Source organism: Catharus ustulatus, chromosome 4 (genome assembly GCF_009819885.2).
Source record: "Catharus ustulatus isolate bCatUst1 chromosome 4, bCatUst1.pri.v2, whole genome shotgun sequence".
NCBI classification, from domain to species: domain Eukaryota; kingdom Metazoa; phylum Chordata; class Aves; order Passeriformes; family Turdidae; genus Catharus; species Catharus ustulatus.
Window position 1 is genome coordinate 40,520,401 of NC_046224.1, and position 22,654 is coordinate 40,543,054.

General features: G+C 38.0%; 1 protein-coding gene across 1 annotated transcript in view; it reads right to left on the reverse strand.

Annotated features, from left to right (window-relative positions):
- PLXNC1 (plexin C1) overlaps positions 1–22,654 on the reverse strand; it is a 71,252-nt gene that overhangs the window by 43,453 nt on the left and 5,145 nt on the right. Inside the window, exons 2-9 of the mRNA XM_033058829.2 lie at positions 17,324–17,446; positions 15,894–16,028; positions 13,755–13,855; positions 7,532–7,646; positions 6,405–6,549; positions 3,023–3,092; positions 1,593–1,668; positions 1,421–1,474 (exon numbers count right to left, since the gene is read on the reverse strand). Of these exons, the coding sequence (XP_032914720.1) occupies positions 1,421–1,474; positions 1,593–1,668; positions 3,023–3,092; positions 6,405–6,549; positions 7,532–7,646; positions 13,755–13,855; positions 15,894–16,028; positions 17,324–17,446 (819 nt within the window). The remainder of the gene's footprint in view (positions 1–1,420; positions 1,475–1,592; positions 1,669–3,022; positions 3,093–6,404; positions 6,550–7,531; positions 7,647–13,754; positions 13,856–15,893; positions 16,029–17,323; positions 17,447–22,654) is intronic.

Consider the following 22,654-nt stretch of genomic DNA (forward strand, 5'->3'; position numbering starts at 1 on the left):
TTCCAAGATAAGGCATGTGGAAGAAAGCCATCTCCCAGGCAATTCCAACTATTTACCAATGTCAAATTAATGCACTTGGAAGCAGAGCAAAGAAAAATTTCCTGTTTCACTAGATATAATGCTTTAAATGCAGATCAAATCCAGAATATTAATGCTCAGAAACACAAGTATTACAATCCCACACCTCTCTGTGAAAAACAAGACATATTTTGCGATTTTGTTTAAGAAACATCAGCTGAGCAGTTGAATCTAATAGGTAATCCCTGTCTTGAGAGGTAAAAGTTTGGGTAGTTCTAAGGAAACACTTAGAGATAGAACACAGTCACTATTTATAACAACCACTCACAGAAAAACAGAAACCAAAAAGTGTAGGCAGCAAATCTTTATGTACTTACTCATCAGTCAATTTTCTCTCCACTACTCATTTCTTTCCTAACACCTGCATGTCATAAGTAATCACTGATAAAAAGATCACTCAGTTTTCTGAGAAAATAAAAACATTTTGGTTCCATAAAGAATGAAGGGATAACCTTGTGGTCAAAGGGTGATCAGAAGGTTAAAGGGCTGACCTATTAAACAAATCATTTAGATTGTATGGACACATACACTCTATATGAATTCTGTAGAGAATTCAGTAACCAGATTCAGCAGGTACTTTGGCAGCACTAGTGACACTTCTTCCTTCCTAGTGATCCAGCTTGTGTGGATCCATCTCCAGTTTTGTCTACAGCCTGGAAACAAGGAAAGTTTTTCTGAAAGTGTGAACTAGAGATTTACTAACACTCATGAATTTCAGTTCCTGGACTGATCCTCTAGCCACTTCTCTGTTACAGAGAAACTGTGTGGCACATCCTCCCCTTCCTTCTGCTCCCCTGGCAGCTATGTTTCAGGAGAAGCTGTGATCTGGCTGCATAAAATGAGGAAGAGGTTTGAGATTCTCAAGCCTAGTTTCCTAGAGTTGTCTGTGACAGAAGAACTCAAACATGATGTTAAGTCTAGGTAAGATATTAAGCCTGAAATGGTCTCCTCCTTTTTTCCAGTTGTTGTTGGTCAGCTCACGTGTTCCAGCACTCAGCATACAGGCTCCCGTGCAGTGACTAAATACAGCATACAGGGACTTTGGCATTTAAAGCAGTGCTGTAAACACTGCATCTCGAGGTAGCACATGACAATTGCAGTGTTCACTGTCTCAGTGCCTCCATCTGAAACACAAGTTTTTGCTGGTACCTTTTAACGCCACCAGACCACAATGAAAAAATAGCATCAACAGCTGATCAATCAATTCTGCATTACCTTCCTTTGTAAACAACTGCCTCCTCATCCATTTCTCTGTTTTTTCTGCAAAGTCCTCTCATTTTGAATAAATTTCTCTCCCAACCCAGAGAGCCTTAATTACGCTGATCTTAAAATGCTAACTAACCTCTGTTTTCTGCACAGTGGTGATCCCCTTGGAAACAGTTGCATTGCAATCATCCTGGAAAAAAATAAGCATTTCACCATGTCAGGATAAAAGAGATGGATTGCTGCTCAGATGTAAAAAATACAAGGAAAAGGCATCACAGGGGATTCCAGCTCTCCCCAGCAAACTTCACCTGGCAGGTGGTGACAGGAGAGACACGTATCCATTCACAGCTGGCACACTCACCCTTGTGTATACACCGTGAGCAGCTGGTAACACAGAAACACAGTTTTTGTAAGACACAGGAACTCAATCTAGATTCAGTCATGAATGTCAAATTTCAACTGACAGAAAAAAAGCATAAACCCAAGGGAACAACCAAGCAAACATGTAATGAAATGGGTAAAAGCCTGTTTACCCTCCAAGCCTATTGCTCTGCTGTACTTTTTCTGAGATGAAATTTAGTATGAAATACAATCTGTATTGAGATGCTGAGACTCATTAATTTAAAAAAAAACAGGAATCAGAGGAAACACTTTGGGTTACATTTTACTGTGATTTGCTCCAGTACATGAGCAGCCCAGTAGTACTTTTTAGCCATAAAAGGGGACAAAACCATCACTGATTTTTTCCAGTTTGTCTGAAACTCTGTTTCATGCATGTTATGCTAGAAAGTGTTTCCAGTTTGCTATTGCCTACATCTACCAAAAACTACACCTGTTGGGAGACTAGTTTGTCCCTATCTTGCTTTCCAATTCTTCTATCAATATGGAAGAGAGCCAAGAGCAGCACAGTCTCTCTCCAAACATGCTGAGAAATGTTCTGGTTTAGAGAAAGACAGCTCCTTCCCCATGTTCCTCCAGGGACAGGGAAGTGATGTGCCACTTCCCAAAAAGCAAGAGTTTTCTTTCATCCCAGGTGCTTATGAATTAGCCTTTTTGCACGGGGGAGGAGCATTCTGAATGGGAACACTGTAGGTACCTACAACCAGATCTTTCTAAATATTAACAACCAGCTATCATAAAGTGTTAGGCCACATACTGGGCATGAATGCTTCCCCTGCCAGCTCTCAACAGAGTCTGAAAAATAATGTGTAAAGAAGAAAAGCCATTCATTATTCCTATTAGCAGATTAGATGTTATTTTCTGGGTTAATTATATTCATGTTATCTGTGGACCATATTTAAATTACATCTGGGTCTAATCTAAAACAGCTTCATGAAGTGATTTTAAAGAATATCTTGACTCCTCTAATCTAGGCCTTTTACTGAGTACCAGGGGCCCACCTTTTACCCAAGGACAAAAAAAAATTTAATGTCATTGTGACATCCTTTATTATCTTTTCAGGCACTTGTCATAAATTCAGTCATTGCAATGACTCTCCTACAGCTAGTTTCCACGGTCCCATTAAATAACAGTCATCAGAAGAAGTAGTTTTTTAAGGGAAAAAAAACCAGAGAAGGAGGAAGAAGAGGGCCAAGAAAACAGATCTGACTATCTTTAGCAACATGTAGTTTCTTGATTTAAAAAAACCAAAAAACAAAAAGATTAATTACTTTAGTCACTTCCCCCCTCTCATACACATCAACCCCACAATGAACTTTAACAAGAATCAGGCTCTTACTTTTTCAGTTGAAATGTTTGTGTGATATTCCAAGAGCTTGAGGACAGTGATGCTTCGAGAACTAGACAATCTGGAAAAACAAACATGTTAGGTACATGCTGGATATTACAAGAAATAGCTGTTTAAAAGTAATTTTAGTTGAAAACTCAAAGTATCTTTAGCTTGGTATGTATCTTCTCTCATACATTCACTCACACTTTTGACTGATAAAAGTAACCAGAGTTTGTCCTTCCACAGCATTCTTCAGCTGAGTTATGCCAATGCTTTATACGCACATATTAATTAAGTTTGATGCCACCACCACATGACAAATAAAAGTAATGTCATTGTCAAGCTATAGATAAGGAAATGCTACTGTGAAGCTGGGATATAAAATCATCTCTCGAAGAGCACACAGTGATATATACTCTGGTATAACTAGACCCTGAATTCAAGTCTTATAACACAACAGACTGTTCTAATGCAAGAGACCTCACCATACCATACTTCTCTCTCTTTCTGTCTCACAGACTTGGTTTCAGAGTCTCCTTTTGTAATCTATGCAGTAGCAATTTTCATCCTATTTAAATCTTTTATGATTGCATGAGTCAATTTGCCATTATTTCAGCTAGCAATTACTATACCAACAATTCACTGGCAGCTGTGGTATGAAAGAGTATCTTCTCTTATGAGCAGAATACCATATCCAACAGTAGAATTAGATATATACCACTTAAGCCATGGTCTCTTTCATCTGTGTGCCTGCAGATGTGTAGTCTGTGAAATGAACGGCTGCCTGAGATCAAATGAAACCCGTGTTTGCAGACTTTTCTGATTTCTCTACCCTAGAAAGTAGCTAGCTTTTTAATCCACAAAAGTTACAGAGATTTTAAGTGTATCTACCCTGCTAAGGTAGAGAAACCCTTGTCTTTATCACAGGCTGGCCTGTTCAGATGAAAGTCAGCTTTGGCTACATCTACATTGTTAATGTAGGTATCTCCTACCTCCATGGCAGCATGGCACTTGGGTGCTCACTGCAAAGCTCATCTGAACCGCTTGTTAGAAACAGCCCTTGGGACCATTCACGTGTTCAAACACCTTACTAAATGGATAACAGTGTCTGACTTTAACAGCATTTTTATGCTTAAAGATATGGATGAGTACAGACAGACATTCTGAGATCTTTCATCAAACACCTATTTGCATCTCCAGAAATCTAGTTATCAGCAGAAATCTGATGTGTTGACACACAATTGCCTAAATCAATATATGAGAAAGGTCTCATGCCGTGAGCTACAGAAAAAGTAAAATACTTCTAGCATTTTACTAGGAGTAGTAAGTAAAAGTAAGGAATTTATCTCCTTCTAGAAGAACTTTTCTTTTAAGCTTGTATAAATACTTTAAAAACAACACTGTCAAATATGCTTTCCTGATTCTGTCTGTGTTGAAATTAATGGAACCTATTATTTTCTGTATGGTCTGGTCTGACCTTTTAAAATGCATTAGACAGCACTACCATTAGACTGGTATTTTCAAAATGCTTTTTCCAGTAAATGATACCTAAAGGAGTTTTGCAAGTGCATCCTCTCGTGAAACTGAGGTCACTTTACAGGAGATACCACAAATAGTCTATGTTACTTCACATTTGAATTATCCATAAGACACCTCAGCTCACAGGAGCATATGAGTGGCAGTAATACTGGCAGGCACAAGCTAACCTCACAGCTTTCTGGTTAACACTGCCAAAGGGCTCATTTTTGGCACAAAGCACAGGCAAGGTCAGCTGGCTTCCATAACAACTGTTCTCTGAAAACCTGCTAATGGAATTAAGAGAAAGCTTTAGTCCGTGAAGACAGAGAACCAAACTATATAGTCCATAATTACAAGCAAACATGGCTTTTGGGGTTGGATCAACAAGGGACATTTCCCTCTTAAAAATCCACTAATGGTGTTTACTAAAGACAGCTTAATAGACGAAAATGCTCATGGATATCTCTCCAGCTGTCATCTTCTAGTGACAGTCTTTACTTCTCAATTCCCAGTGCTGGACAGGAACTTGACACAACATTTCTGTGATGCTGGAAGTGATTTTCCCATATAGCCTCCTGAGATCCAAGTATTCCAAAGAACCTTCTTCAGGGGCAAGGGTTCCTGAGAGACAGCTCTTTGTAACACTGAGCTCTTCAGAACAACAAGTCCTTGAAAACACTTGGTAACATTTCATTCCTCTTCCTACACCAATGTTTTATAGGAGAATAAAATTCATGCACAGTACTCCATGTCCTTCGGGCTCCATTAATGAAGAAAAGAGAGGCAAGGCATTTGTGGAAATTTTCTGTTTCCTCTTCAAGTCGCTTAAGAACATGTGGGAATCCTTGTGTTTGTTATCTGTTCCTCAATTTAGATTAAACTCTCTTTCACATTCTAATATAAGCAACTTTAAGAAGTTGTAAGAGCTACCTCTGTTAAAAAAGCTTTGTGCTTCTATACAGAGTCTTGAAGAAATGCAAAGGGGACATTGTCCTACTATTAGTCAAATAAGACTCCACTATGAAGGATTATGACCTGATCCTTGAGCCTAAAGAACAGTTCAAAAGTCTAGACATTCAGTAATTTACCACCTCATTCTAAAACTTGTAGCTGCCCATTAGATACACAAACCAGATCACAAGCATCGTGCATGCAATACAAACTGCTCAGGTATCTGAGAACTACTGGTGAATAAAGTAATGTAAGACTTACTGCAAAAGGATTCAACCAATAATTCAGAAGGATTAATGAAATCAAGGCAGAAGAACGTACCCACCAAATTGCCCCTGAGCCATCTATTTTTCTGCTAATCCTCTACATTGCAAACTTTCTCACAGTGTCTAAGTCAGGTTGAAACAATTAAATGTTAAGATTATTTATTGTACAGACATTCATAATTATATTCTCCTCTTATTTATGCCAGTACAGTTTCTTGCAAAAACAAATTCTGCTTGCAGATTAGAGTTAAAATGGGTTGTCAAGGCAAAGCACTAGACCAACACTGCTTCCATTGCTCCAACCAGTTTGATTGTCATTGCATTTATCTTACGTTTCTTTAGACAGTTATTAATGGCACCATGTAAATAACTATTCTAATGCTAAAGCACTGCACTGCCACAGGGTCAACTGAAGAAGCTGCTTCCAGCCACAGGGTAATGTGTGTTATTACTTCTACAAAGAATTCCATATTAACAAAACTTTAATCACCAAGAACACTGTGAATATACTCAAATCATTTGACAAAATATGAATTCTTTTTCTTTCATGACATTTAATAAAAAGCATCATGTACTTTCATACTCATGAGGTCTGTATTTATGCAGTATTAAAGGACAGTGAATAAGCATTAAATAAATGCAATAGTAAAACATACCATTATCAGTTATCATCGGAGTGGTTAGATTGCAGAAACAGGATGAATTTTTCAGCACTACGTTTTCATAAAATATTTCAACAGCTGTTACAATTTTTATCATACAGAAAGTAAGGATTTTGCTTACACTTGCATTCACAACAACCTATAAAACAATAAAAAGAAGAATAACATGGGGGGGTTTGTTATACTTGCTAAGTCATCACCTTGTCTTTACAGAAAATGACAAACTATGAAATGCACAAAATGAAAATTTTTGTGGTGAAAGCAGACAATTCAGTAGACAAACTCGCAAAGGAGAGTGACTCTCTCAACTGAAGAAGCAATACAGAAAGAGTTCTGAAAGTAACAGCACCGCTTACTTCCAGAAATTAAATGGACCTGTATGGTATGTTAACAAGCAATCTTTAATAATTTTGGATTTTAAAACTAGAATTTTGCTGTGTTATATGCTGTTATATTCCTTTAAAAATATTTAAGAATCTTCACATAGAGAAAGCGCTTACATCCATAACCAAAGAGCACTTAATTATGAAACAGAACTTATATTGTAATGAATTATCTTTTGTTTCTGGCTGAGAGTGCTTTACAAATATGATTACATTAGTGTATTCAATCAGGAAATCAGAAACAATAGCATGCAGATTAAGTGGCCAGTCACAATAGTTGATAATCAGATATTCAAGGCTGCGAGTGCTGTGAACAGATACAGAGTAAAGACTAGTATCAAGCACTTAAGAATTTGTGTTAGCATATGTGTCCCAGTGAGTGTTTTCTAACTTGTTACAAAACTCAGAACTTCCATACTGCACTTGATATACAGTTACTGGAAATATTAAAATAGCTGATACAGTGATTCAATGGAAACATTGCCTGAGTTAGCATAGTGAATATTTGAATTTTTGACTTAACATCACGAAGTATAGCTTCAGAATACATTTCATAGGCGAGAGGAGAACATCTATCTAATTCACACATTCAGCTTACTGAGATTTCCAAGATTGCCAATTGCTGGGGTAAGAGGAAATAATATATGGAACAGGGTGACAAGACACGCTGCAATACGCAACAAAATTACATATTTTAAGTCACAATAAACAAACACATATAAAACTGGGTGTACATACCTGATGTTTGGCAGGGAAACTTAGCAGGATTTTCAGATCTCTATCAGGTGAATGTGAAATATTATACCAACCATTTATGCTGTTTGAATGTGTACAATTTTCTTTTAATGTGCACCTAAAAGTATACATAAAATTATACTAGCCACCTTATTGTGCCTTTGACTTCAGACACTGTACTTCAATTTATTTAAAATTATTGATTTTTTTACAGGAACACTATTGGTTTTTTAACAGGAATATGGTTATAACTGCAAAAACCTTTAGGAAAACAATCAGTAAAATCTTCTGCTTATCAAAATTAATTACGATGCATTGATATATGCTCGAGGGTTTTGGTTAAATCAATGGGACTCAAGCAAATATGAGGTGCTTGGCCAGTAACAGTGGAATTGGTAGCCTGGGACAGAATTCATCATCTCCAACTTGACTGCTTCATTGTACAGCTCTAGATCTGATCCTCCCACTGCCCCCACAGCCCCCCTCTACACTCTTTGGGGAGAAATACATTCTTTAGGGTACAATTCACCTGCCCTGTTTTAGACATTCATACAAAAATGAAATGAATCACACTACAGAAGCTGCTTGTTCTCTCCAGCGGGTATAAGAAGGGATGTGAGTGAAGGTCAAATGTAAAGCTATAGTATGAATGTGCATAGTTGATGAGATGCATCCTCTTCCCTGATCTCCTTTGTCACCCACTGATATGAATGGTAATCCTTTCCTTTTTTGTCAGTGTACTTGGTTAAAAACACCAGATTTGAAAAAGTTCAAAATAGACTTCTCTGTCTTCAAGAACAGAATTCATTTCAGAATTAAAATAGCTCAAAGTAAATACAAATGTTAGAGATGCCAAATTGTAGGAAACAAACTCTGCAACAAAAAATTCAGGAAGAATGAGGAAACATTGTGGGAATACATAAGTACTACAAAGATTACACATATTAAAAACACATTGTAAGAAAAAGACAACACAGGCATACAAATTAGATGGACAATCAATGAGTTTGAAAGGTGAATTATTAAAATGTTGTCTGCTATCTACAGTTAATGAACAATTAATAGATTAACTCCAAGTAATTTCATACAGTTAGCAATTAAAGACAAGTGCTAACTGAATATATCTTAATATTTTAATACTAAGATTGAATATTTATAAATAAATGGAACATTTAATAGTTTTAATTCTACCTTTCTACTAAATGTAAAAGCATGTATAGCTTCACCCCTATGAATAGTGACATCTGCCTTAATGAACCATGCCTTTGCTAAAAACTGGAAATGAGTAAAGTATGGGCCTTTTTCATGAAGAGCTCACTGTAAAAACATCTCACAAACAATGTGTTTTTTCTCCAAAATGAAAAACATGTTCAACAAAAATATCCACCACATTTTGAAATGCCCAAAATAACCCCACAAATCTTAGGAACCATAAAGTCATGCTCCCTGCAGATCAAGATGTTGGCAATTGGAATGCAGTTAAGCACAAGGTCACTTCCTTTGTGGTCTGACTCAGGAAACTGAGTTCCTGCTGCACAAGAATCTGGTGGGGCTTTGCATCTGAATACATTCAAATAATAATGATACTGTAAAAAATTGGGACTATATATGCCTTATGTTTTTCAAACTGCCTGAGCTAGGGTAAATTTCAGTCTCATTTCTATCTCTCTTCACCCTACTGAGATCACAAAGGCTCATTAGCACCACAGTTTTAGAGCCACAGAAGATGGGATCTGTCATCAACTGATGTGCATAAACCACATTCTCAGATGTGTACAAGCAGGTAATTCGCACTGGTAATGAGGAAAGATAAAAGAAGAATATTCTACAGTTTCTGACAGGGTAAGGAACATAATAGTAAAGATGCAAGCCAACACACTTGTAGTACTTGGCACTAAATAAGTGTATGCATTTCAGTGATGTTAATATCGAAATATTAAAAAGAAAACTGTTTATCAAGCTGAATATTTACAAGCATCCCAAGAAGAAGCTATTTGCTTTCTTAGACTGCCTGAGGAACACAACCAGTGAACCTGTTTCCCTCATTTGCAAGGAAGAATCTGAGAGCTTAATAGCAAAACCAGTAATGCCACCCAGGGTTACGCTTGTTTTTATGTGAGGGAAAAATGCATCTTCTGTTGCTCTAAAAGCTGACCTTTAACACTCTAACAATGTGCTGTGGAGAATGGTCATTTACACAGGAAGCAGTCGCATCTGATGCCCTTCAGCATAAATTGCCCTGCAAAGGCCACGAGCAAAGCGATTTCACTTACCTAAAGACAAAATTATCCTGTAACACCCCTATTTTTAGAAATTTTATATTGATTGCAAGTACAGTAATTTCAACCATTATAAGCTGCACCATTTTGACTAAAATTTTGGTCCAAACCCAAAGTGCGGCTTGTAATCAGGTGCAGCTTATATACGGACAAAGAACAAAAAGTTGCTGTTTTAGTTGGGAGGACAGGTGTCTGCTGAGAAAGGTAAGAACTTCTCTTTGAAATGGAGAATGTAAACTCCCTCCCTCCAAATTATTATAATTTTGAAATCAAGGGGCTTTCAGGCAAAAATATGGGAATTAGGAATAACAGTTCTTTTCTAGGGAAATTAAAATAGAAATAGAGTACTACAAGGAAACAAACTCCAAATCCTGACAAAGTCAGAGTACAACCTGACACCCTGTCAGGCAGGGTGTTGGTAGCAGTCCCATGAAATGGTGGCTGCATCCTCCTGCAGTGACAGATGTGATTCAGTTGGAGCAGTGCTCCTGTACAAGGTGCAGTTTCCCTCTAAAGATCCAGTGGTGATGTGGAGAAATCCAGTTTTCCTCTGGAGTCCAGTGGAGAAAGGGGCTCCCTTAGTGTACCAAAACCTCTGTTTTTATTTGGTAAGAAATGCTGGGCTCTTCCCCCTTCCCCCTGGTTGGAGCAACTTCCGAAGGGATGAAGTAATTTTATCAACCACACAGTGGGACTCAATGGGCCATTAGCAGAAAATGACTGGCTGGAGGAAGGATGGGTTGTGAAAAGATAAAGAACAATGCTCTGCCTGGTTTCAATGGATGGCCCATTAGCAGAATATCTGCCGTTGAGATAAGGATCACTGCCCCCACCCTCAACAGGTGGTGATAGAATAGATACCTTTTATCACACTCTGTATTGTAACCTGCAGCTTATAATCAGGTGTGGCTTATGTATGGACAAAGAAGGAAAAGTTGCTGGCACCCGGAAGTGCGGCTTATACTCAGTGCGGCTTATAATCGTGAAATTACTATACTTTGAGTGAATATAATAGATAAATATTATTTGTGAACCACACAATTCTGGAAATTAACATATAGAGTCAGACAACTAAGTCTGGCTTCCTTGGAAAGGTGAACTGGACCTTATACAAGTATGAAGGTGTAAGGTATGAGACCTTAGGATTAGATTTCAGACACGCATAAATATGTGTAGAGAGAAATGCAGAGCCAAGTTTTGGGGTTTTTTTTAAATTCCACAGCAAACTAGTTCTTTATACTACTAAAGATTTCTCTACACAATTGGAACTGAGCTCCTCTTATTTCCCTATAATAACACAATACTTATGCATACTGGTTCATTCGTATTTACTTAAGTCTCTGCTTCACTAATCTTTGTTAATTACAGATCCCAACACTGCCTTCTCTATCCTGCTAAAGCATACTGATTTCCTCATGGAATGAGAACATGCTGTCAGAGAAAGCTGTGGCTTCCTTCTTCCAACGTACCAACCCCTGAATGAAGTCCACAGACATCCCGCAGACTGACTACATTCAAAAGTAGCTTTGGTTATGTCAGATAATATGTTGTGTTGTTTTCATATGGAAAATGCATGTGAAACAATACCTTGTATTGGAATTGTATTTCAGCATAATTCTGGCAAATCTGATTGATCTACAGAAAATCTATAAACATTAGGAGAAATCACACAATGCTATGATTAACTGGTTTGAATGATTGCAAGCGAAAAGGAGAATTAATATATTTGTCCCCATGGAAGAAAGAATAGAAATACAGACAGTATAAATATTTTGCTTCCTTTTGTTTTCACTTGCAATGAGATGCACACATTTTTTCATTAAAGGACTGGATTTTAATTCACACCGTCCTTAAAATAAAGCACTAGCTTTGCTAGTAAATTTTACATAAAACTGGAGTGTGTATTTTATTTTACAGAAAACTTATTTACCTGTAAAAGCAGAAAACATATAATTGATCTCAAAATTATTATGGAATGTATTGCTTTAGTGGACACATGTAGACTTTGACTCAAATACTGGCTAAAAATGTCTTCCTCTTTTCCTAAAGTTTCACTCAGAGGTGTCTCTTCATAAAGTCAAATATTTAATGACATTAAGTATTTAACAGTGAAAAATTATGTGGGTGTTGAACAGGACTTGTATTATAGTAATTAATTTTTTCTCCAAAAGAGTAAATTATTTCTGTTTCAATCAAATGGAAACTTTTGGTAATTCCCCTCATAAACAGGGGATTTACAGAATAAGAGTTATTCACAATCTCTTTGTAAGTAAATTAAAAGCCCAAAAAGCTTAGCACTGCAACACACACAGCTTCTAACAAGGGAGCAAAAGAGATTTTGAAGAACATACATTACAGAACAAATACCTACTCTCTTCCAGTAACTACCTTTGCAAACATAAAGTAGCAGATTTTCAGCAAAATTACGCTAACACCAGATGGGTAAGAAACTAAAATGAGTATTATTAGCCTTCTAAAAGAGTCTACTAGTGGAATTCCTCAAAAATCCACCTTACAGGCCCTTCAGTTTAAGATTTTAATCACTGGCAAACTGGCATAAAAGAAGGTTTACACTGTAGACATCTGCTGATGATACAGAGTTGGGAACATTAACATGCAAAGGAAGATAAGAATATCACACAGGAAAATTTGGATAACCTTGAATTGGAATGACATTTCAAAGCATAAAGTACAAGAACATGTACCTACAGCAATAAAAATCTCACAACCCATATGTGTTATAGACTGGAAACTCATCATTTGGAAAGACAACAAAGAAGAAGAAGGACCTGGGGGCATTATTTGATCATGGATGACTGTGGCCCATCAATTGATGCTGTCATGAAAAAGACATTTGTGATCCCAGAACACACTAAGGTGCTTCCTGGACAGACTGATTAAACAACATTAAGCAAGACACAGCTGAAATCTCTTCTGGAACACTTTGAGAGTCCTAGCCATCCTTATCTTAAAAGAATGCATAAATTTCATGGAAGGATTACTGGAGTGGAGGTAAGAAAGGAGTGTCTCATGAGAGGACCTTAGTGAAGTTCACTGTTTAAGCACACCAAAATGAAAGGAGAGAGAGACAGAGAGAGAGAGAGAGAGAGAGACTGCTTTCACAAGAACATTGAAGAGGTGAGTGTGAGGGATTTGGGAGGGGGGAGTTTATTTAGGCAAAGACGATGTTAACACCAGAATAAATAATTACAACCTGTTCATACGCATGCACAGGACAAAAATGAGCAGACATATTTTTACCAGCAAAAAATGAGACTGCCAGGAAGCCACATAACCAGGGCAGGAAGGACAAAAAGCCTCTCTACATTTAGGATGATCCCTTTCAAGTTTTTAGTTTTACATGATGTGGTTGCCTGCATTTGCTAGGACTAGGCCTGATGACCCAGGAATTTCTCCAGTCCAGGCCCCAGATGTAAAATAGATTTCAAACCTGCTTCAAAGTAAGTGTGGAAATTAATGATCCAAATGTGGGAATGAAGTATTTAGAGGGAAATTCTCCTTTAGCCAAACCAAAGTCAGTGGCTCCAAAAAAAGGAACTGTCAATACTGAAGACAATTAAGCCCTCTTTTCTCATTCTTACATACAAGATACTCCCAGCTATTAAGATGTTTCACACACAAGTATACAATTTCATCTCTCAAGCTGGAAAACAATAATATTGCTTCTAAAAGCAAAATTATTTATTATTCTTAGCCCAACATATATTTTATGGGTAGATCTCAAAAATCTGAAGGTTACATAGTCTTTCAAAAGTGCTGAGTTCCCTTTCATATGATAAGAAAGTGTCTCACATTTATGGCTATGACTGATTCCACAAAAAATCAGTAGATACAATCTTGATGTTGAATAGCCCCAAACCAGTCAAAATGTACACTGACTAATAATGCTCTGCTTTTATATGACAGTCTAAAATACTGAAAGATACCTTTGATTGAAAGAACACCACCCACAGTAGGGGTCCTGTGCAGATAAGCATTCTTGCTCAGAAGCAAATCTACCGCAATTTGCAACTGGTATTCTTCTCACCTGAAACCAAAAAATGCAATAACACATTGAATTAATACAGCCTCCATAAACAGGGAACTTGAAGGTTACCATTAAAAATCTGACAGCAACCAAGCACAATCCCTCTGGGGAAGTCTCCTTATGGATTCCCCTCTGCCAGAAGACCTTTGGATAGAAATATGCAGCCTATTTTGCACACACTGTATTTTGCCATCAGATAATGAAACACCTGTGACAATAACAATTTGGTTCTACTACTCAAAGGCCAGCACGGGCAGATTAATGCAAGAAAGACTGAACAGCATAGTGAATTATAGATAATAATAGAAAGGAGATATATTTTACAAATAGTGCTCTGCTTAGCAGAACACCATTTTCCTCTCCTCAGAATGGAGATATTTAAATGATTGATGAAGGTGCATCCAAAAATGCATGCGCATAACAAAATGCATCTGTGTTTGCATCACCATGTCAGGTTACTGCATGTGCACACCGGAACAAACGCATGCAACTGCTTAGCATGCATGAAAATGCCATTTCAGTAAGTAAATGTAGATAATTGTGGCTATATTGTATGTATCTATACTTGTACATTCAGCTTGAATATCCTAGCCAGCCATTTTCAGAAAAGGAAAGGAAAAAGAAAAAGAGAAAGCTGATTACAAATACTGAATACAGATACAAATAATGTGATTTATAACAATGTGAATTAATGATCTTAGTAAGAAAAACTAATTTGAACCATATTTTACAAATTTGCAAGAATTAGAAGTTCCTATATTTTGTCAACAGAAACAAGGATACACTGCTTCCTGCAAAATTATATTTACTGTTTTATCCGTCCATATATTGTAAAATTCAATTTATCTGAAAGTGTATGAGATAATTAACTCAGAAACCAGTCATAATTCTAGATTACTACCAAGTTAAAGAAGACAATGTAGAGTCTTATTTCAGCTCCCAGAGATGATCATAGAAGTGCATTTATTCCTAAAAGCTGTCTTTCCTCTATAACAACTCGGTCTTTTACCAAACTAAAAGAAAATTCAAGTCTTATTTTCAATATCTATGTATACTTTTGACTGAGATTTTGCTTCCTTCTATATTTGTGATAGATGTTTTATATCAGTCAGGGTTTCTCCTACCAACTTACCCCTGCTCTGTAACAGCAGGCTAAAACACTGTTCACTGCCAGAAAAGTGATTTTATTGTAAGTGATGGTAATTAAGTGCTGGGTGAAATCCTGTTCGGTTAAGATGGACAGCAAGCCCTTAAGCTTTCCATGCCATCTTCCCCACTGCTGGCGAGACAAAGAGATTTTCTGATTGCTGCTCAGTAGCCCTGCTGCAAGATGTGCTGCAACAACTGCACCGGCTCCTGGGAGCCACTCACTGCTTGACATGCAGCTCCAACACGTTTGCCCACAGGCAGCAGCTCTCAGCCACTGCTGAACTCCTTGGCCTCTCTATGCAAACACACTGCTCACTTCTCATTGTCCTTTTGTTTTGCTCTTTTGAAGTCTACACCTAACTGAAGACAATGGGCATTTTATCACTGATTACAGCTTTATCACTGATTTAATCAGAACTAAGACTTTAAAGCCATCTCTCAAATTAAGAGATTTCTTCACTTTAGAAACTCCTTAGCTGACTGGCAAATCCTAACCTACCAACATCTGGATTGCTTTGTCTCCAAAGAGTGTACAAGTCTTTTGCTATCTCTAAGCTTGACTTTGCATGAGCTACATTTTCCTCCCTCCAGGAAAAACAGAAACAAACACTCCCTTGGCAGAATGGCATAAAATAAGCATGGAATTAAGGGTACTGCTAGATCATAGCAACACTGGGTAGCACCATGACAGCAGAAGCTTTCCAAGCTCTGTAGGAGTGCAGCCCAAACTTAGACAACATACCTAGATATTAGATGTAAAGTTGGTAACTGCAGTTTGCATATTAAAAGGCTAACTCTGACACAAACAGATGCTTCACTTATAAAGAGGTAGAAATCCTTAAAGTAGTAGTTTACATGAATTTAGTATTTTATTAAATATTGTACTTACCTTATTGCCAGAGGGCAGATAGATGTAGTTATTATTCACTGGATCAAGTCGTAATTTGGGGAAAATGGAAGTTTCTTCCTCAATTTCATATAAAACCTCTGGGCAACTAGATTTCATATCTTCATTAAGAATAGCCTAAAACACATGTAATTAAATTATTTCCATGTTCTTTTATTGATCAGTCAACACCTTAAACAAAAGCCTAATTTCAGTTACATCAAAGCTTCTGAGATGAATTACCGTGCCATGATTCAATTCACCTACTGCACTGGTTCTCATACTGGAAAAGTATGAAGGATAAGACCATAAGAACAGAATTTCAACAAAATCCATGCCAGACACATTAGCACTGAATTTGGCACTGGTTTAGCATATGAAAAATGCCTTTTTCCAAGACTGTTACTGATTGATTTGGAACCTGAATGTGGAAGAAATGCCTCTATCCCAAAATCACAACCTTTTACTCCTATCAATGGAGAAGAAAGTATTAGCCTTCAGAACACAAACTAACATTCAGACACCCATAAAGTAAAAAGGAACTTGCACAAATTTCTTTGTGGCTTCTCTAAGTGTACACCTGTGATGGTATTTCTTTTTCTTACCTTGGCCACATCTACTGTTTTCCACCACCCTTTGCACAGAATTCAAGGAAAGCAGAGACCACAGAAACTTCATTTTACAAGTCAGTAAGCACAGCAACATTGGCTTTTCATGACTAAACAAGGGACATGTGTTCACTGTCTCCACTATGTTAAGGAGACATGGAACATTTCAATTTCATTTTTTATTATCAAAAGCAAAATGAAATCAAACGGACAAAGCTTTTCAAGGTCTCTACTATATTCCTCTCCAAACGTCTGCTTAATGAAGACAAAGAATGAGAGTCATCCTTTGCAGTGTAGACAGGGAATGCACATTCTCGCAAAATCCAGAAAAAAATTAATGTTAGAAAATGAGATGACTTCCACTTTCAAGTCATGGATTTAAATTAGTGTAGGTCAACTATGCAGAAGCTAAGGCAAAATGAATCTTGACTTTTCTCTCTAATGGACAACTTTTCACATCACACAGGCAAACAAATAAACAAACAAACATGCTTCCAAAATCTAACAATATTTAATATTTCTACTGAAAATCAAAGCAAGAAGGGAAACAAGGTAAAATTACTGAGAACTCCCCAGTCTGTAAATGAATACTGTGGGCATGAGCATTTTAATGAAAAGTTTACTTGAATTATAGCAGGGTACGTAATTGCTTTTGAAAGTTATCTTGCTCTCCAAATGACCATACAGCCTTTATTTCACTAACAAAAAACAGATACTCAGGGGATCACATTTGTTTTTAATACACTAAATAAACCAGGAAATATTTACCCACTTGAACACAGCAGCAGCTGGCGGAGAAGGGAAGAACTGCCACACCCAGCTTACCTTCAGTAACTGTCCATCATCTGTTCCCAAAAAGAGAACGATACGATTCAAAACAACTGTGCCATAAACAGCCACTAATCCAGAGTGAATCAAGGTAGGTAATTTCTTGATTGATGGTGCCTCCTGAGAACCAGACATAAGAAAAACATATTAAAAAATCATTTACCTGTACTCCAAAACTTTGAGGAAAAGAAGAATCCTTGGAAAGGTTCTCAGAGAACCCAACTTTAGACAATACTTTGAGTAACATTCCAATTCTGACTCAGTTTCAGAGCAACACATTATTGGAAATTACACACAAAAACAGTTTTTTGTATATGACAACTGGCCATATCTGTAATAAATATATCTGCTGCAGTTAAATCACTGACTTCAGTGGGATACAGACTCAGCATAGCAGCAGTACATTACTTTGCAATAGGATTTCTCTTTTTTGGGACATGAGTTCTGGGGTTATTCTGAATTTCCAGTTCTTCTCAATGAAGCCATGCTTTGCCATCAGCTGAAGGCTAGATACACTCAGCAACCACTTTCAAAGACATGCTAATATTCTGGAGAAAGAAGACACGTCAAACTGTGTCTGTGTGTATAAAAACGCAAACCTTCATCTTCCTTGACACTAGAGGAAGTAGAGACTTGTGTATTACATAAACATGAGACAAAGCAATATAAAGTTCATGTCATGGAGAACATAAATGTAGCTGTGTGAGCTTTAAAATCAACATGTTACCCTCAATTCTCCATCCCACCTGGAGGAAATTAAGTGGCAAACACATGTAAACAGCTCATGAAAAAAACATCATGCAGGAAATCTCAGTATCTTGTGGAACAAAATCCAAACCAAATAACTCTTATCGTAGATAACTGAGTGTTGAAAGGGAATTTACCTGTGTGAGAATAGGACCATTTAGAAGGGGAACTCCCTAGGAGCCCATGTATCTCCTTAGCAAGCAGTAACTCACTTTTTAAAGTCCTCTAATTGCTCTGTCAATCTCTGTGGTAGACATTACTAAAGGTATGATCCCAGCTGCTCTCCAAATGGATTCAAGCCCAGCCAAGCTTTACTTCACCTTCCCTGTATAATGTTGTCCAGTGAGCTTAGTTAAGGCAATGATGTGCCTAGAACATGCTCTGTAAATCTACCTACATCTCCATTTGAGTCATGCTCCACATCACATGAACATGTGCTGCACATACACCAGTGCTGGCACAAAGGAGTGGTGGGCATGGAGAGGTAGGAGACAAGAGCTTAGGTAAGACCAGGTCCTTGGGAACAAGCCCTGTAGGTTAGCTTACAAAATCCAGAATTTCAGCCTCAAGGACGGCTTCCTAAATGTACAGGGACCCTCTGAGTGCAAGAGCCTATTTCACTTCAATGCACAAAACAAAGTGTGGAATGGACCATCAAAACTGACGTTTAGAAGAAAGATGAAGGCATTTCTCAAAGCTATGAAGCAAACCCATAACACAGTAACAGCTGAATTCAATTCTCTTGCATGTTATGATGCTGGCTTAACCCTAAGAAGTCTTTCCACTAGAAATGTTTTTTTCCTGAACTGCAATCCTAAATCAATTAAAATGTTCTTCTGAATTATTTTTATTAGCTTGAAAGAACAGCCACTTCGAAAAAAAGAAGACTTCATTAACTTTAAATATTAAAGTCACTATTTTTTTTTTTTATGCAGCAGGAAGAAGATGCATGGAACTGTTATGCACTGGCACAGACCTTCAGTAAAACTCACTTGGCCATGAGAATCCAGTACCCTAGAGTTATGTGTTACATAGGGAAGTGGGGCAGGATGTGACTGCAAGCATTTTAAGGTGGAAAAAGTTAGCTCACTTTATTAATAGAGCAGAAGGTAACAAAACTCCAGAATTAGTGCACAGTCTTCACTCAGGTTAGGGAGTGAGGAAGTGGAGCTTCCACACTTTCATTTCCACCAAAATTAGGAATAGTTTTTCCACAGTGCACCATGTAGCAGTGTAAGAGAGACAAACTACCCTAGGTTCCTCGCAGACTCTGTACAACAAGATCACAGAAGAGAGGAGTACTCACCCAGTTCTGAAAAGCTTTTAGACTGCCAGATTTTATTTTGACCCACATACTAATAAAATAACCAGTGTCATATCAGTGCATCCTCCTCATCTGACTGAAGAACCAATACTGACAAGTGTGGAAGTCTCCTCCCCTCCCTCTGCTTGCTAGAGGGAGGGTCAACATGACATTGAGCTAATATGGATCAGAACAGGGGGAATTCAGATGGTGGACAGTCACAAAAAAACCTGCCTTCTCTCTTTTGCAACCTATTTCTTCAGTTTGCCCATTTCCTCCAGGGTGCAGCTGCTGCTTTCATCCTTCTGTCACCCCTTTTCCACATCCATTTATTGTTTTAACAAGCCCTTTTACCTCTTCCACTGTGACTAATGGGGTTACAGCACTGTAGAGCCTTCCCAAGCTGCTTCTTTCACAGCTAAATCCATTCTTAAAAATGCATTTACAGTCTAAATTTCCTTTATACTTGAAGAGTCATTCATCTCCATGGTCATTTGTTCATATCCTGCAACATTTTCAGGTGCATACAAAAGCAAGAAAACCAAAAGAAAAGATAATACCACTCCCTAAGACCTCCTTTTTTTAATTCTTCAGTTCCATCCTCTGTTCTATTCTGTAGTCCCTCTACAGTCTATAGCTGCTTGGTTATTGGCATGGAAAGTATTTATACTAGTTTTCTATTTGGCATTTCATTTTCAGATGTATCTCTGTATGACTCCAGCTGCACCAACCATATTCACACTTCTACTTTCTGTCTTGATTTCCTCCTGATTATTTTACATTGCGTGCCTTAGAGGAGAGGGCAGCATTTTTAGCTCACACAGCACTCATCATATGCAGCTGTCCAAAAAGTAAAAATAAAGGTTTGAGCATCTGAGTGAAAGAACAGATGCAGCTATACAAAAGGACGCAAGATTTGTAAGTAGCCTATAGCAATAGTCAGCACTGAAACAATATATGCTTTTCCTAGGGGGAAAGAACTTTTGTAACCTCATTCTTCTTTCTTAAATTCACCATCCTTTAATCACCTCCATCAATTTTTATTATACCAGAGGGTAACAAATGGCATGCAGCAAGCCCTCACTAGGGCTAAGGAATGAGGAAACAAACTGCTCCAAAATTTTGTTTTCAGAAAGTTTTTTGATTTGTGCATTGCCCAGCAGTGTTAGGTGGACAAGCCTGCCCAGGTGAACAGCCTTCAAAAAATCAAGGATGACCAGAAAATCAGTCTTCAGTGAGACTTTGCAGAGGTAAATCCTGAGGCTCATGATGCAAGGCAGGAAAATAGTCAGAGGCTATGGTGGAGTGAGATGCTGATGGAGACTGCTGACATGGGGAAGCTTGAAACTTGTGACTTCTTGCAGCAGTAGAAATAGTCCTTCTCTGTCCTCAGATCTAAGTTCACAGAAGTGGTAAAGTGTCCCAATAACCAGTGAGGGAAAACAAGCTCCATTAAGGAAGGCTTTGAAACCAACTGAGCTTGAACAGTGCGTTAGCAGAGAGCAAAAGGAAGTGGTGGGTGACTGTGAGGGATGAAGGCACACAATTGCTCAACAGTCATGCTGTTACAACAGTCTGGGGCTTCTTTTAGAGGACCCTACCCATTACAGAAAGACTGTGGTAATTTTCCATTCCTTAGACCACTACCCATTGCTGCACATTCATGTGGACACCAAAGACGTAGCCTAGTACAGATCAGGACTACGAAGCTTTGGGGGCAAAGAGAGTAAAATGGGACCCCAGGCTATGTCAACCTGTGGGGTCAGACAAGACTGACGCTCTTCTGCATCTGCTACTCAAAACCAAAGAAGAACTGACTGAATATGTGATAATCCAAGCAGAGAGCTGGAGACTAGGCTTCAGTGTGTTCAGGGAAATCGTCAGTGGGATCCCGAGAGTCAAATTTGAAGGGAAATAGAGCTCAGGTAAACTAGCAGGTCTTTCAGGATAATCTCTGTCAAGCACAAAACTCAGGAAAACAAGCAGACTTATCACGAGATGGCCTCTAGCTAAACTGGGAAGTCAGGATTGAACCACACTGCAGAACAACAGCACAAAGGAGGAGGAAGCAGGACTAAGGAGGAAGTCTCTGGACACGCAGGAAAGCTCACCTGGTTTTGGAACTTGCAAGGTATGATACGAGCAACAAAAAGAGTTTCCACTACCACATGAGCAATAAAAGAATAAATAATGAAAATACACATCAGCTGCTGAATAGCTCGGGAGATTTACTGGCAGTGGATGCAGACATGGCTCTGGACTTCACCAGCAACATCTTGTGGTCCTTTGTACACGCTCCTTTGTTCAAGGAGGAGATAAACTACAAGTACTGGGAAAGGATTAAGCCAGAGATCTCTTAAGGAATCTCAGTTTTTACAAGTTTTAGGGAAGACAGATGGGATCTGTAGGAAGATGCTGAGAGACTGTCAGATGAAGCTGAAAGGTTATTCTATCCTATTTCAAAAGGTGTGGAGAACAGGTAAAGTCACCAACTGAATAAAGACAAATACTGCACTGATATTCAAAAAACCCAAGGTTTTTTTCAGAGAACTACACGTTAGTTGGTCTCACTTTTTTTCCATGGAGAATCATGAAGAAAATCCTCTTGGAAACTGTTTCTGGACACAAGAAGACAAACAAAGTGACTGAAAAAAGCCAGCATAAATTTACCAAGGATAAATCATGCTTGACCAATCTGAAGTATTCATAAGACTTGTAGATGTGGTGCTTAGGGACATGGTTTTGTGGTGGATAACCTTACAGATCTTTTCCAAAACTGGACTGGTTCAGCCTACAGAAGAGACAATTTCAGAGGGACCAACGAAACAAAGCCAGGGCTCTTAACCGAAGTGTACCTAAGGTAACGAGATAATAACATGAAGTGAAACACTGAGGGTTTCTAGTGAACAGGAGATGAAAAAGCACCACTATGAGGGCAATCAAGCAGAACAGGTTGTCCAGAGAGGTTGTACAGTCCCCATCCCTGCAGTGTGAGAGTTGACAAGTCTTCGCTGGCTTACTTCCCAGACTGAACAGGGATGAACTAAAAACTCACCATAATGAGACAGAAATATTCACTTCAAAAATCTTAACTCTAGAAAGCCATCAAGCATTCAGATGCAACACTGTAAGTCTGCAATGCTCAGGAGACTGACTTTTTTACTATAAAATTAATTACAGGATCAATTTTGATATAGAACTATATTTAGTAGTCTGTATTTCTTTCCTTAAATAAAAGACCACTAATTACTCTAGAATGAGTTATCACACAAATTTAA